Source organism: Phaethon aethereus (assembly GCF_964289735.1).
Source record: "Phaethon aethereus genome assembly, chromosome: Z".
NCBI lineage: Eukaryota > Metazoa > Chordata > Aves > Phaethontiformes > Phaethontidae > Phaethon > Phaethon aethereus.
In genome coordinates, this window is record NC_138577.1 from 72,591,031 (window position 1) to 72,604,395 (window position 13,365).

A 13,365-nucleotide genomic window follows, 5' to 3' on the forward strand; every position below is an offset into this window, starting at 1 on the left:
ATCCCCTTGAGGGGTGTGGAAAGAATGTTTGTCAGTGAAGACTGAGGCAAAGAATTCGTTGAGTACCTCAGCCTTCTCCTCATCTGTTGTTAGCAGTCTGCCTGACTTGCTCATCAAGCAGACGTACGCTTTCTTTGACTTCCCTTTTCTGGCTCACATAGCTGTAGAAGCCCTTCTTACTATTCTTTGCATCCCTTGCCAAGTTCAGCTCCAGCCATGCCTTGGCCCTCCTGACCTCATCCCTACACAGCCAGGCAGCACCCCTGTACTCATCCCAATCCCTGCTTCCACTGCCTCTGCATTCTTGCCCTTTAGTTTGCCCAGCAGGTCTCCACTCAGCCATACTGGTCTCTTGCCTTTCTTTCCTGATTGCTTACACTTGGGGATCGAGAGCTCTTGTGGTCTGTGGAAAGCATCCTCAAAGATTTGCCAGCTCTGTTCTGCTCCCTTGTCCCTGAGGGCAGTTTCCCAGGGGGTCCTATTGACTAACTCCCTGAAGAGCTGGAAGTTTGCTTTCATTCAGGGTCCTGATTTCACTCTTTGCCTGCCCCATATCCCTCAGGACTGTAAACTCCACCAGTGCCTGATCACTGTGTCGTGGTTTAGCCCCAGCCAGCAACTAAGCACCACGCAGCCGCTCGCTCACTCCCCCACGGTGGCACGGGGGAGAGAATTGGAAGAGTAAAAGTGAGGAAACTCATGGTTTGAGATAAAGACAGTTTAATAAGTAAAGCAAAAGCTGCGCACGCAAGCAAAGCAAAACAAGGAATCCGTTCACCACTCCCCATGGGCAGGCAGGTGTTCAGCCATCTCCAGGGAAGCAGGGCTCCGTCACGCGTAATGGTTTCTTGGGAAGACAGACGCCATAATTCCGAACGTCCCTCCACCCCTTCCTTCTTTTTTGTCCCAGCTTTATATACTGAGCATGACGCTATATGGTATGGAATATCTCTTTGGCCAGCCTGGGTCAGCTGTCCCAGCTGTGTCCCCTCCCAGCTTCCTGTGCACCCCCAGCCTGCTCGCTGCAGGCCAGCATGAGAAGCTGGACTGTCCTTGACTACTTAGCAACAACTCAAAACATCAGCACCTTATCAACATTTTCTCATCCCAAATCCAAAACATAGCCTCACACTAGCTTCTATGAAGAAAATTAACTCTACCCTAGCTGAAACCAGGACACACTGCAGCCCAGGAGTCTCCAATTCGCTCACTTGCATTGGTGAACAATAGGTCCAGTACGACGTCTCCTCTGGTAGGGCTGTCTATTACTTGACACGTGAAATTATCCTCCATGCACTCCAGGAGCCTCCTGTATTGCCTACAGCTCACTATGCTACTTTTCCAGCAGATATCACAGTGGTTGAAGTCCTCCAGCAGGACAAGAGCCTGCAAGCGCAATGCCTCCTGTCACTGAAGGCTTTGTCAGTAGACTCCCCTTGTTCGGGCAGCCTGTAGTAGACACCAACTACCAAAAGGTTCCCTTTGTTGCCTCGGTCCCTGATTCTGACCCATAAGCTTTCAACCTGCTCATTCTTCAGATCTATTCTTCAGAGACAGCTCTTCACACTCTATCCATTTCTTGATGTAGAGGGTAATGCCTGCACCCTTCCGTCTTCTCCTGTCCCTTCTGAACAGCGTGTATCCATTGATAGCCGATGTAAGATCTCCTTACATCTGCAGCTCATTAACATCATTAACATCAACCCTGCAGCTTCTCTCAAGTTAGTATCAGTAGCAGTTATTATTAGTAGCAGTGGGTTATGTATACCAACTTGAAGTCTGCAACTAGACAGGCACCTTTTTCTATAGTACAGACTTACCACTGCATATTACATTGCCCATAATATGCATTTCTTAGAAGAATATATGCTATATATTATATATACATTATTACATGTATATACTCACATTGCATTTTTCCACAATTCTATTTATTGTGTTCTTTGTAACTTCTTAGAAATCGACTGATTATCAAGAATAAGCATTCCAGATTAGATAGTATTTCATGTAACATTTTATTGTAAAAATAATTTAAGATTAGATTTATAGTTCAGACCTCTGTAAGCACATTTTACAAGTGTGTTCCATTCTGAATGAAGTTGTACTTTAAGAGTTAAAACAAGAAAATCTGGTCTAACTGTAGATTCAGAAATCCATTATTACTGGAACCATTAAGTGAAACCAAAAAATGCAGCAAAAGCTGGAGTAAAGCTATTGCTTGGTACTTTTATTTATATGCATGCAGAAGAGTACACTCAGTTTTGAAATAGCATTCCAGACAATGAAGCCTACGCTAACCAGAAAATACTCTAAACTAATGCTAGTTGAACAGCTCTGCAAGATAAACGTTCAATCATTTGACAGCATTTTTATGAAAGATGTTCTAGGCCCTTCTGCTTCATTGGTGCACTCTTACTTTCTCCATAAAGACAGTTCACTTTGCTCCTGTCTGCAGAGACTTCCTTTCATTAGCCGCTTTTTGTTTTTGCTGCATAATTTCGGAGTCTCTGTGGAAAAAAAAAAAAAAGCTGGATTTCAGATACTGGCTCACTGTTTTTCTAAGTAGAGTCCCCTCCAGCTTTTCTATAGCCTTTATGCAACTCCCTTTTCAAGAAGGGCAAAAAGATTAGTGTAAAACTTGTCAGCTAGCTATGAGCACAGTCTCTATTATCCTGTTTTTTTCAGTACAGTACCCCATGAGGTAGACAAGTGGCTTGATTAGTAGACCTTATATAATTATTTTAGTTTTACAAGTAAAGGAACACAATGGACCAAACAGCTTCAGGCAAGTATTACACAATCTTTTCCTGTTTATATCAGGCAAAAAGCTGCTCAAAAGAAATAAAAGCTTTCCAGGTCTTACCAAAAATAAATCTGTTTAACAATCTGTTTAACAGCACATACAGTAAACCCTACACCCACCATTTATGGTCTGGCATGTGAATGGACTGTGAATCAAAGCAAAGTACTTAACTGCTGTTTCAGCTAAAACACTGGATTTTTTATGACCCATTTTCCCTCCTATTTTGCCCAACCACTTCACTCATCTTACCTCTGTTTTCTCTGAGAAGTAGACAAGCTATCCTCCTTCCTCTTGCCTTTGTGGATCTCCTGAGTCTTCTTCAGGTTCTTTTGCCGGGCAAGTTCACGCTGGTTCCCACCTGTAAGATAATATACAGTTTATACAGGCACTACCACTTTTTTTTTTTTTAATACGCACACGTTTGCCTGTGTGTCTATTCGAAACGTGGTAAAGTTTGGCGTCATCTGTAGAGGTGGTATGACAGTATCTTCCGTAGTTGGCAGTATCTGCCATCAGTATCTCCCCCTCCAGTGCATAATGGGAGGCATGAAACCCTGTCGGTTCTCACATTTACATTACTACAGGTCATGTCCAAGAGATCATCAAATCCATTCCAACATTCCTTCCCAAAACACAATGCGGTTTCCCATAAGACTGAGAGCAGACCGTCCCCCAGCCTGGGCAAAATGGTGACAATGACTCATCCAAAGAGGTGCCATCCTCTCTATGTCAGATTCCAGCATCCAATATAGCTTACAAATTAATTTTAGACTGAAAGAACAGCATTAAAATTAAGGCAACCTGAGAGAGTTTATAAAACTTCCTCAAACTCTTCACAAGGCCCCCTTAAGAAATCAAAAAGCAAATGGCTGTAAGTAACATCCACCTGCTTTCAAGTCTGTAGTGCTGTCATACAAAATCACTGACAGATTCAATCGCATCCCATGGGCAAGCTGCATGAACTTTCTAAGTCTGGCTCATACTTAGTAATAGCAGTTAGAGGCCTCACATGTGTTTTTAGAAAGAATATACTTCTGCAGATGCCACTTAGAAGATGACCAGTATAATTGATAAATATGCAAATTTTGGCTTTACTTTTTACTGGATAAAGTCCCCAAAACTACTTAACACAGGATTCATAATGTATTATTGGGCACACATACCCCAGAAGCTCAGCTAGCTCTGTCAAATGCTAAGGTTGCCTTACTCTGGGAACCATGAAAGCAGGGAGGACCACATAGTACACAAGCAACCGTATGTAGGTTTAATGCGTTTTTGCTTCAAGGGAGCTGACATGTATGCAATATGAGGCTAAGGCAGCTTTGAAGCTTCAGGCCAAGATTTTATTTACCACATACCATAAAGCACCTTGCAAAGTTCAAGTTAACACACAACCAAAATTCCAGTTCCTCATTAAGACACCTTATTCAGAATAAAACGACTTACCACTTTCCCAAAACAGGTGCATGCGTCCCTGTACAAGGTGGATGACCATAATGCTCGCATGCAAGAGTACCTTCATGCTATTGAAGGAATTAGCAAAAAAGCATTCACAAAGGTTCCTTCCATGCACTGTTATGGGCCTCTGTTCATAACTTTCTTTCCTGTGCATGCTTTCTAGATTTCATTATAAACCAACACAGTATTTTTCAATCTTCCTCATTTTATGAGTTTCTCTATGTAGGTGTTCTCCTAACTTGGGAGCAAGGACGCAGTTATAGTTGTTTTACCTACTTTGCTTGTAATGGACTTTAGTCCATTCAATTAATTACACTCAAATACTATTAAAGAGGTGACCTGAAAAGATTTTTTATTTGACATCAAGCATAAGCACTTTATGGCCTTAGCAAGTGCTTAGCCTCACTTTCAATAAAAGTGAGAAGAGTAACATCATTTATATATACAAAGACACAAAAACACATCACTTTCTGTCAGTGTAGAGGACACCTCTTCAGGGGATAGCCAGCTTTCCCCAGGACTACCAACCCCCTAAACTGCTTGCAAGTTAGGCATGCAATCTTTTTGATCAGACAGCATTCCTGAGGGCATGACATCAAAAGCAGCACAACATTGCTGCTTAGAGCAGATGCAACTCTCCATCTAAATACTCGGGGTCTTCCAGGCAATGGCCACAGTCATCACAATCACAAACCCTTCTGCAATAGCTGACAAGCTCTCCTTAGTATCCACCTCCCTACAGCAGCTCTAGTCTGCTCTAACCTGCTGGTTCACTTGCTTGGTATTTCTTCTTGCCCTGTTTCTTTTGGACTCAAAGCGTTACAAGATAGGCTAGGTGTAATCACGTGCTGTTGAACAAACATGATCACATTTTTCTACGCTCAGAAATTAAAGCTCCATTTCCCCATACTTTCTGTTGTGCCTCTTTTCAGTCTCTCCCCAGTCTTAAGACTACCTATGCTGTCTTTCAACCCAGAAGACAGACATCTCTCCAACCTTCAGGTACCTGTAATTTCACATATATAGCAGCAGTTTAGGACTAGGTCAATTTTAAACAGCAATCTGTTGATATGATCCACAGCTTTGTACTCACCCCATTTCTGAGACGATAAAGGTACCCGTTGTCAACAAGTCAACGAGAGCAACCCTGCAGGAGCAGGGTTCTGTACATTCTTGGCAAGAGGTGCCAGAAGCCCAAATGAAAAAGTGTATTATGACTGCTGCTTCCTGAGGGCTGAGCTGGCCTTCAAAGATGTACTTCTGTGACATAAAGTACCACTTTCTGAAAAAGCTAAGTGAACTCCTGCTCCATCCTCCTTACTAGCATTCAGTGAGATCCGGTCCCCAAAGTCCATGTAGAAGAAGGGCCACTATTTGTTCAGGAACTGAAGTAAAACAGCTATCTATCTCTGGCAGTAATGGTGTTGATTAGAACTTGATGGTTCATAAGCAGATGATACATTCCAGTCTATAAATGGTTCTTGAGTTTTGTGGCACTCAGGAGGCATGAATATCATATGAACAAGTTAGCAGCAATGAAACAGCTCTTCTGTGGTGCTTAAAGGAATGAAGTATCTTCTTTTATCACGAAGAAAAAGAAGCAGGAAGTCTAAACACACTGGTATAGTCAGGATTCATATAGCAGTTATCCTCCACCCTTAATCTTATGCACTTCCTTCCTTTCCAAGCAAACACTGTGCAGGGTGTCTGCGGACTTATTCTATATATATGGTAAGATTGTAAACTTAAGAACCAAGTTGAATGGCATTGCTGAAAAGTTTGGCTGCCACTACTGCACAGCAAAAGCAGAGCAGGCCGAAAAGTACAGCAATACAGTATGCACACAAGGCATATGGAGCCAAACAACTATTTGAAAAGAAACTTATTTGTACCATCCCTGCTTCCAAGTAAACACTGCTAAGGACTGTTTGGCCCCAGTACTTCCCCTAGGATGCTGAGTGAGTATCCCTAGCTCCAAGGGAGGTGGTGCTGTTTTCTACATTCTGTATCAACCTAAATCTTCCATAAATTGTGGTCCAGTCCTGCCAGAAGAAAAGTCAGCTTCCTGGAATGTGAAATTCAAACATGAACTGCCACATAAAGGCCAGTACACCCTTCCTGCTTACACTTATGCTTGAGCACCCCCATCCTTGCCTGCCTCTGCAAGACATGTGCCTTAGTTCAACCCATCCCTGTTCTTCAACTGCAAGATCCAGCTAGTGTTGAAAAGAAAAATCAGCAGAAGACCTCTGAATAGCACTGGAACAAAGAGTAATCATCTCTACTGTAAAGGGGTCAAAGTGAGTGGCAGTAAGGATTGGCTACTGAGGCCATCCTCCCTGGCGTACTTTCTGAGAACAAAAGGATCTAATCACATGTCAGAACTTAAAGCAGAACAAAAATGCCTGCCACCAAGTCCCAAAAATATAAAGTAAAAGTAAACAGACCTGTTTGATCCAAGAACAAAGTGATAATGGAAGACAAGTGACAAAACACGCTTCCAATTCATCTAGTCATCACCAGCTTCACAAGTTTATTCAGTTTTCAGGTACTCTGAGAATTGGCAGTGCAAGAAGCACTATGAATTTATGAATTTGGAGGCACAGTAAGTAGTTGTTAAAAAGCAATCCATTCTTATTGCATTTTACTGTACGTCCATTTGAAATCACAGTGTCTAGTCCAGGTCTGATTGACAACAAAGCACTGAACTCTTGAAACATGTACTGAAACTATGACTAGACTGTATGGTAGCACACCACAACTTCTACACCTCTAATATTTCAGATACTGTATTAAACTAGGTAATCCTAAAATGCAAAGTTATCATTCTGCTATGCTCAGTTGTGGGATGCTGTGCCTCTTTTTAACTCTAAACTACGTCAAAAGCCACAAACCTGCCCCTTTCTCACATTCAAGGTCTGATCTGTGCACAAACTGTTAATGATCCAGGTCTTCCTCTGCACTTCCATCAATACTGTGGCTTTGAAGCTGCATATTTTGAAGTATAGATGTAAAAGCACCTCCTCACTTAAACACAGGCAGCTTCTGTATTGCCGAGTATGATACGCAGAAGGCAAAACAACCATCCCACCAGTCAGGCAAGCCTGAGTATTGTAGGTTTGGTTCACAATTCTCCACCATTTTTGAGTCGATATACCAACCTTACTTTTGAATAAGGCGATGATTAGCAAGTCCTGTTGCCCTTTCAACGACAGTCTTAGCAATTAGCATTTAAGCAACGTAGTATTAAGAATTCGTCAGACATGTAAAAGTCCTTTATTTACAGACTGGACGGTAACCAGCACTGAAAGTGACCGTTGCTGTTGTTCCATCAACTCACCGTCTTTCTTCCTCCTCCCCGCCCCCCCAATACAGACACGCCAGCGGACTCGGTGAGGATGTTTGTGCCCCATGCCTGGGAGGGCGGCAGGACGGGGGAAGCCTCAGCCGCCCACGCACTCGCCGCCGGGACTCCAAGGCCACAAGGACCAAGACCCGACAGCAACACCACATGGCAGCTGACCTCGCCTCCCGGCCCGACCGCCGGGCTGCCCCCGGCGTCGCGCCCAAGCCGCACTTCTCCGCTGGCCTGAAGGGGCCGAAGGCCCTCCGCCCGCCCCGCTCCCCGGCGGGGCCCCGAGCAGCCCCCTTCAGGCCTGCCGGCACTCACGGGTCATGGCGAGACGCTCAGGCCGCGCCGCCGCCAACCGGCCGAGACAGTCCCCACAACTGCCAGAACTCTGTCCCCCACCGCCGGCCGCTGGCACCTCCTATAAAACCTCGCTGCCCCCTCCCCCCGGCGTCACTGCGGCGCGCGGGAGGCGGTGCCCCGCCTAGAGGCCTCGCCCAATCAGCGAGCTGCGCGCTGCTGTTGCGCAGCTGGGAGGGCGTGGCCAGCGGCCGGCGCGGCGGCCGTTGACGGGCGGAGCGTGAGGGAGTCGCTTCCTCTCTCTCCGCCCGCCTGCCCCGCTAGAGCGGGAGCGATCGGGGTCTGTCCTGCGGGCGGCGGCCCCACCCGCTCCTCGTCGCGTTTATCGCTCCGCCGCCGAGTGCGACAGCGTGAATGTGAGGGGGATGCCGCACACAGTGAGCGTGGTGTTCCTCGCGGTGGGTTTTACCGGACTCAAGATGCCGTAAAGTGACGTGAAACGGAAACGCGGTGGTATGTAGCGGCGGTACGTAGCCCAGGCACGTCCGGTGTCGGAGGAAGAAACGACGGCGACACGACGAGCTGACTGAGCACTGGTCAGGCGCGGAAGCTTTCAAAGGCGGCTCTATTTGTACCATTGAAGGAAAATAATAGTTTTCGAACACCCTTGTGTGAGAATACGTGGCATTTGATCAATCAAGTGGAAAAAGAAATCGTCTCGGATGACTGTCAGTTAAAATCGCCTTCATCGGGTTAAAAAAGCCCGAATCACGTGACTGCTTTCGCTGGGTGCTACTTGCCTGTCCTGGCTTTGCACACCGCGAACAACGGCGCACTCTGCCCCTCCAGGGACGCTCCATTTCTCATGCTGCCCAGCCCAAGTCCTCCGATTTAAAAAAGTTGAAGAAATTTAAACTCGGCAACACCGAAGTGTTATTAAGCAGACATCTTTATTGCAGCGCTGGATCCTAACGTGTGCGTTGAAACGGAAGTTCATCCTTTATAAAAGACATAAATATTCACACATTTCCCAAGAAATCACCGCCTCCTTGCTTATCTACTACGTTTATGTAATTCTGGCGTTGCAAAACTACACTACGCATGCGCGGGTGTGTCGTGTGGTCGTCGGTGGCCGTTTGGGGAGTTAGCCGCCTACTCCTTTCTCCCTTTTATGGTCACGGGTCTCTTGGGGATAATTTCTCCTTGAATGTTCACTCCTCCTGCTGTTGAGCCAAACAGTTCCTTCTTATCATCCTTGTTAGAACATTCCTGCCAGCCTGCCTCTACGCTCAAGGTTACGCTCTCTCTCTGTTTTCTTTAATCTCCCAGCCCTTGCTCTTAACTCTTTGTTTTAATTTTCATAAGGCCTGTTTTCCTTGTGATTAACTGTTCACACATACTTAAAATGTTAGCAGAAAGGCAAATATAGTCTTAAGGAGTAGGCCGTTAAACATAATCACAGTTATTAGGCTAAAGACTTCTATACTAAAGTCTATCTAATATATATACACTAAATACTATCATGTAATCAATAACCTTCCATATATTAAGAAATTTGCAAAACTTACACTTGATTAGTTACAGTTATGTATATAGTACAGTTATGCTAAAAACTTACTGTTGTTTTAGATCCTTGTTTCACCTCCTACAGGAAAACGCTGTCCCAGCCGGAGGACCCCCCCCCGCCTTCGTCTAAAATGGGTCATCGTGGGCAACACTAACGCCTGGAAAGCTTAGGAAATGCCTGAATTAAGGGCAAAAAAGACCCTTCGAGCGCCTAGGGTGTTAAAGGCCGTTTTGGCACCGTACTCGTGCTCGTGGCTGATGGGATGAGATCCACTGCTCCCCTCCTCATCCTCCCACGCCCGCGCAGGATGGGTGGTGTCCCCGCTCGCCCCTCCTCTTCCTTTTGCCGCGTGTTGATGACGTTGCCGGGTGCAGAGGCGGGTGATATTTTGTGGGGTACCTGAGTTTGGGGGGTTACCAGGCTGCGCGCTGCTGACGTCGAGCTCGCGGGCGGGCACGTGCCTGTGTCCGCTGAGTGCCTGGAGCGAGTTACTGGTGCCATGTTCCGCCGGGCCCGCCTCAACGTCCGGCCCAATGTGCGATCTGCGGGCAGGGGTGCCGGCGGCGCGGCGGACCCGGAGCCTCAGGGCTCGGGCTCCCCGACGGCTGCCAGAGCAGAGGCTGTGGCGGGAGCGACGGCCCAGCCCCCGCCGGCCGCGCGGTGGGCCGAGAGGTGGGTCCCACCGAGGCCCCGCGGTAGCCCAGGGCGCGGAGAGGGGGGTGGGCATGGCTGCAGGGCTCCCCCGGCGGGGTCCTGCCTGGGCGCTGCGACCGTCCGGCTGTGGATCCCCGGGAGTAGGGCGGGCCTGGGGAGGTCGGGGGACCCGTCCTCGACGCCCTTCAGAAGCCCCTTGGGATGTAGTGGTGGCGGCCTCTCCAGAAACGCTTATTGTCATGGCCTGTCACCTCCTGGTTGTCCCTGCTTCTGTTTGGAATTGTCTCATCTTCGAAACCTCCTGCAATAGAGGTGCTGCGCTGCCCTCCGGTCAGTGCTGGGTGACAGTTGTGTATCAACAATGACTTTTGGGTGTTTGACGCATTTGCAGCCTAAGCAAAGCTCGCATTTCTGCACTGCAGTTGCAGTGCAAGTGCTTGAAATAATATATAAGTTAAGACTGCAGAGGAGGGGCCTAGTGTGGACTGATACTCAGTTTTTCTGGCATTGCAGCAGCAGGGAGCTCCACTTTGCTGAACACAGCAAAAATTCTTTGTGCTCCATAACTGAATGACTTTGATCTTGCACCTTTACAGCACTTCCTGTTTTGTATTCACTATTTCATGCATCAGCAAGGAAGAATGTTCTTGCTTTTTCCTTTTTGATTGTTTAATTTTTTAAGTGATTTTTATTGCAATGGAAATGTGTGGTAAGGTTGGTCCTACCAGTCCTTCAGGATCTCCGTGTGAGTTAACCCCAGCTGGCTGTTAAGCCCCACTCAGCTGCTCACTTGCTCTCCCCAGAGGGATGGGAGAGAGAATCAGAAGAGTAAAAGTGAGAAAACTTATGGTTTGGATAGAGACAGTTTAACAGGTAAAGCAAAAGCCGTGCATGCAAGCAAAGCAAAACAAGGAATTAATTTACCACTTCCCGTCGGCAGGCAGGTATTCAGCCATCTCCAGGAAAGCAGGGCTCTGCCACATGTAACTGTGACTTGGGAAGACAGATGCCATAACTCTGAACGTCCCCCCACTTCCTTCTTTGCCCCAGTTTATATTCTGAGCATGACATTGTATGATACGGAATATCCCTTTGGCCAGCCTGGGTCGTCATCCCCTCCCAGCTTCCCGTGCACTCCCAGCCTCCTCACTGGCAGGCCAGCATGGAAAGCCAGACAGTCCTTGACTGCTTAGCAACAACTGAAAACATCAGCATGTTAGCAACATTTTTTCATCCCGATTCAGAAACATAACCTCACAACTAGCTTCTGTGAAGAAAATTACCTCTATCCCAACTGCAACCAGGACAATGACATATCACAAGGTTTTCTTACAGTCTTCTGTTTCCTGTGACTAGAAATTCAGGTATCAGGCTAGTTGGTATGGCGTGTCTTTAGTAAGCCCATCCTGCCTTTTATTCAACTTGTATCTTAACATCTTCTATACTTGTTTTGCATTGTGCTGTATGGATGTCTTTCCTTCAAATTTTATTTATAAAATGTATGTGTTACAGAGATCAGGTTACTGGATCTTGTTATCCAATACTTTTCTCTTAAATGAAGATATAGTTGGTATTTTTCAATTATGTGGTACTGTTGCTGACTCAGCAGATTTGTTAAAGATTTTTGTGTTTGTAATTTAATGGGTGCTTCAGTGTAATCTAATTGTAAATTTCAAAATTAGACACCAATGCTGTTCTGAACAGGAGAATATTCTAAGGGATCTATTCATGTGGCTTGAAAAATAGACCTTTGCCATGTAAGTAACAGGCTTATAAAATATTTTCCTCAATAAGTTTGGAAAATATCCAAGCGTACAAATCCTGTTTGGGATGGAAGTTGTTCACGTTGAATGTAGTGTGCAAACTTCTTCAGTTTGCCAATGCAGTGAAATAGTGGGATGTGGCTAGGAAACAGCTACATTGGAGAAGTGCCGGTTTGGAAAATGATGCACTTATAAAGAGACACATGTGGACTGCTGGAGTGGGTTCCACAGCTCAGCTGGAGGTAGAAGGTAGTATCCAACATAAAACTGCTGGGAGACTCTCAGGGGAACTTTTAGTCCTGGGAGGAAGTAGAAGAGACACATGAGAGCTGCTTCCATCTTGCCTCTGGTCACCTTAAATTCCACTGAATACTGCTTAAAGTTTTTGGTTGCTTTTGAAGGCATGTAGCAATGAAATGGGAGAGAGCAGGCCTAGGGATTTACTGCAGAGTAGGCAGTATTAGCTTCTTCAGGAGCTGTCTCTCTAGATGATGCATTTTAAAGATTGCATGGGTGTCTCTGAAGATTCAGGAAGAGTGGATTTGGGGGAAGTCACACAATTTGATTTCCCAAGTGTAGTAGTTGGTGACATACAGTAATACAGTGGGTTCGTTGTGTGGTCTGCAATAAAAGCAAAGGCAAATGTGAAAATACCTTGCATGTTTATGCTTCAAACCTAAGGCATTCCTTCATAGCTGCTCAAACATATACCAGTCATGTCAGTTACTTTCCTTTGTTTTGTTTTCTAAATGCTGAATGGGTTTTGTTGATTATCAGGGAAGTGAAAATTCTCTGAGCATAAGATTTTTTTTTTTAAATACAGTTTCTGCTAAGTTATATTCACCTGATCAGAAATCTCGTGTGGCACTCTGAATATGAAGAAGATGAATGAAGAATACTTTCCACTGGCTCTTGCTGTACAAAAATCAGAGGGCACTGAATGGAACTTAAAAGGCTCTTATTCAAAACACACAGACAGGGACTGTGTAGTCAGGCTGCTGAACTCCTTGCTGAGGGATATTCTGTGTCCAAAAAATGTATATGAACTCACAGTGTGGGACAAATTGATTCAGAAAAGTCTGCTGGGGTTGTTAAATACAAAAACATCATCTGCAGCATTTGCCTGAGTCACAGATGGTAGCTGGAGAGGATTTGGAAAAGTTTCACTGTGTATTTATGCTTTTCTTACATTCCTTCAAAGGCATTTGCTTCTGACTGTTTTTGAAGGTGGCTAAGTGAACCATGGGTGTGGTCCTTATGTACAGAAACAAGGCATAGTTCCAATGTAAAATTAAAAAAAGCTCTTTATGACTCAGTTGTAATTTTGCTGCAGTCTTACTGTGAGCAACAGCCAAGGAGCCAAACACTGGAGGAGTCTGCAGATTTAGGAAGATCATAATGGTTGGCAATTTTGCTTGCACTTTGAAAGTTATTTCTGCATAAGGGATGGAAAAAAATACTTAAATAGAAA

General features: G+C 45.5%; 2 protein-coding genes across 2 annotated transcripts in view; one reads left to right on the forward strand and one right to left on the reverse strand.

Annotated features, from left to right (window-relative positions):
- Positions 1 to 2,434: 2,434 nt before the first annotated feature.
- LOC309415727 (small EDRK-rich factor 1-like) lies at positions 2,435 to 7,674 on the reverse strand (the record flags this gene model as incomplete). The annotated part of the gene is made up of 3 exons (XM_082013330.1): positions 2,435 to 2,507; positions 3,053 to 3,161; positions 7,602 to 7,674. 3 exons carry the CDS (start codon positions 7,672 to 7,674, stop codon positions 2,435 to 2,437), a joined length of 255 nt encoding a protein of 84 aa, XP_081869456.1.
- Positions 7,675 to 9,976: 2,302 nt separating this feature from the next.
- BDP1 (BDP1 general transcription factor IIIB subunit) overlaps positions 9,977 to 13,365 on the forward strand; it is a gene marked incomplete at both ends in the record, with an annotated part of 56,725 nt that continues 53,336 nt past the window's right edge. The window contains 1 exon segment of the mRNA XM_082013146.1: positions 9,977 to 10,149. Coding sequence (XP_081869272.1) covers positions 9,977 to 10,149 — 173 coding nt within the window.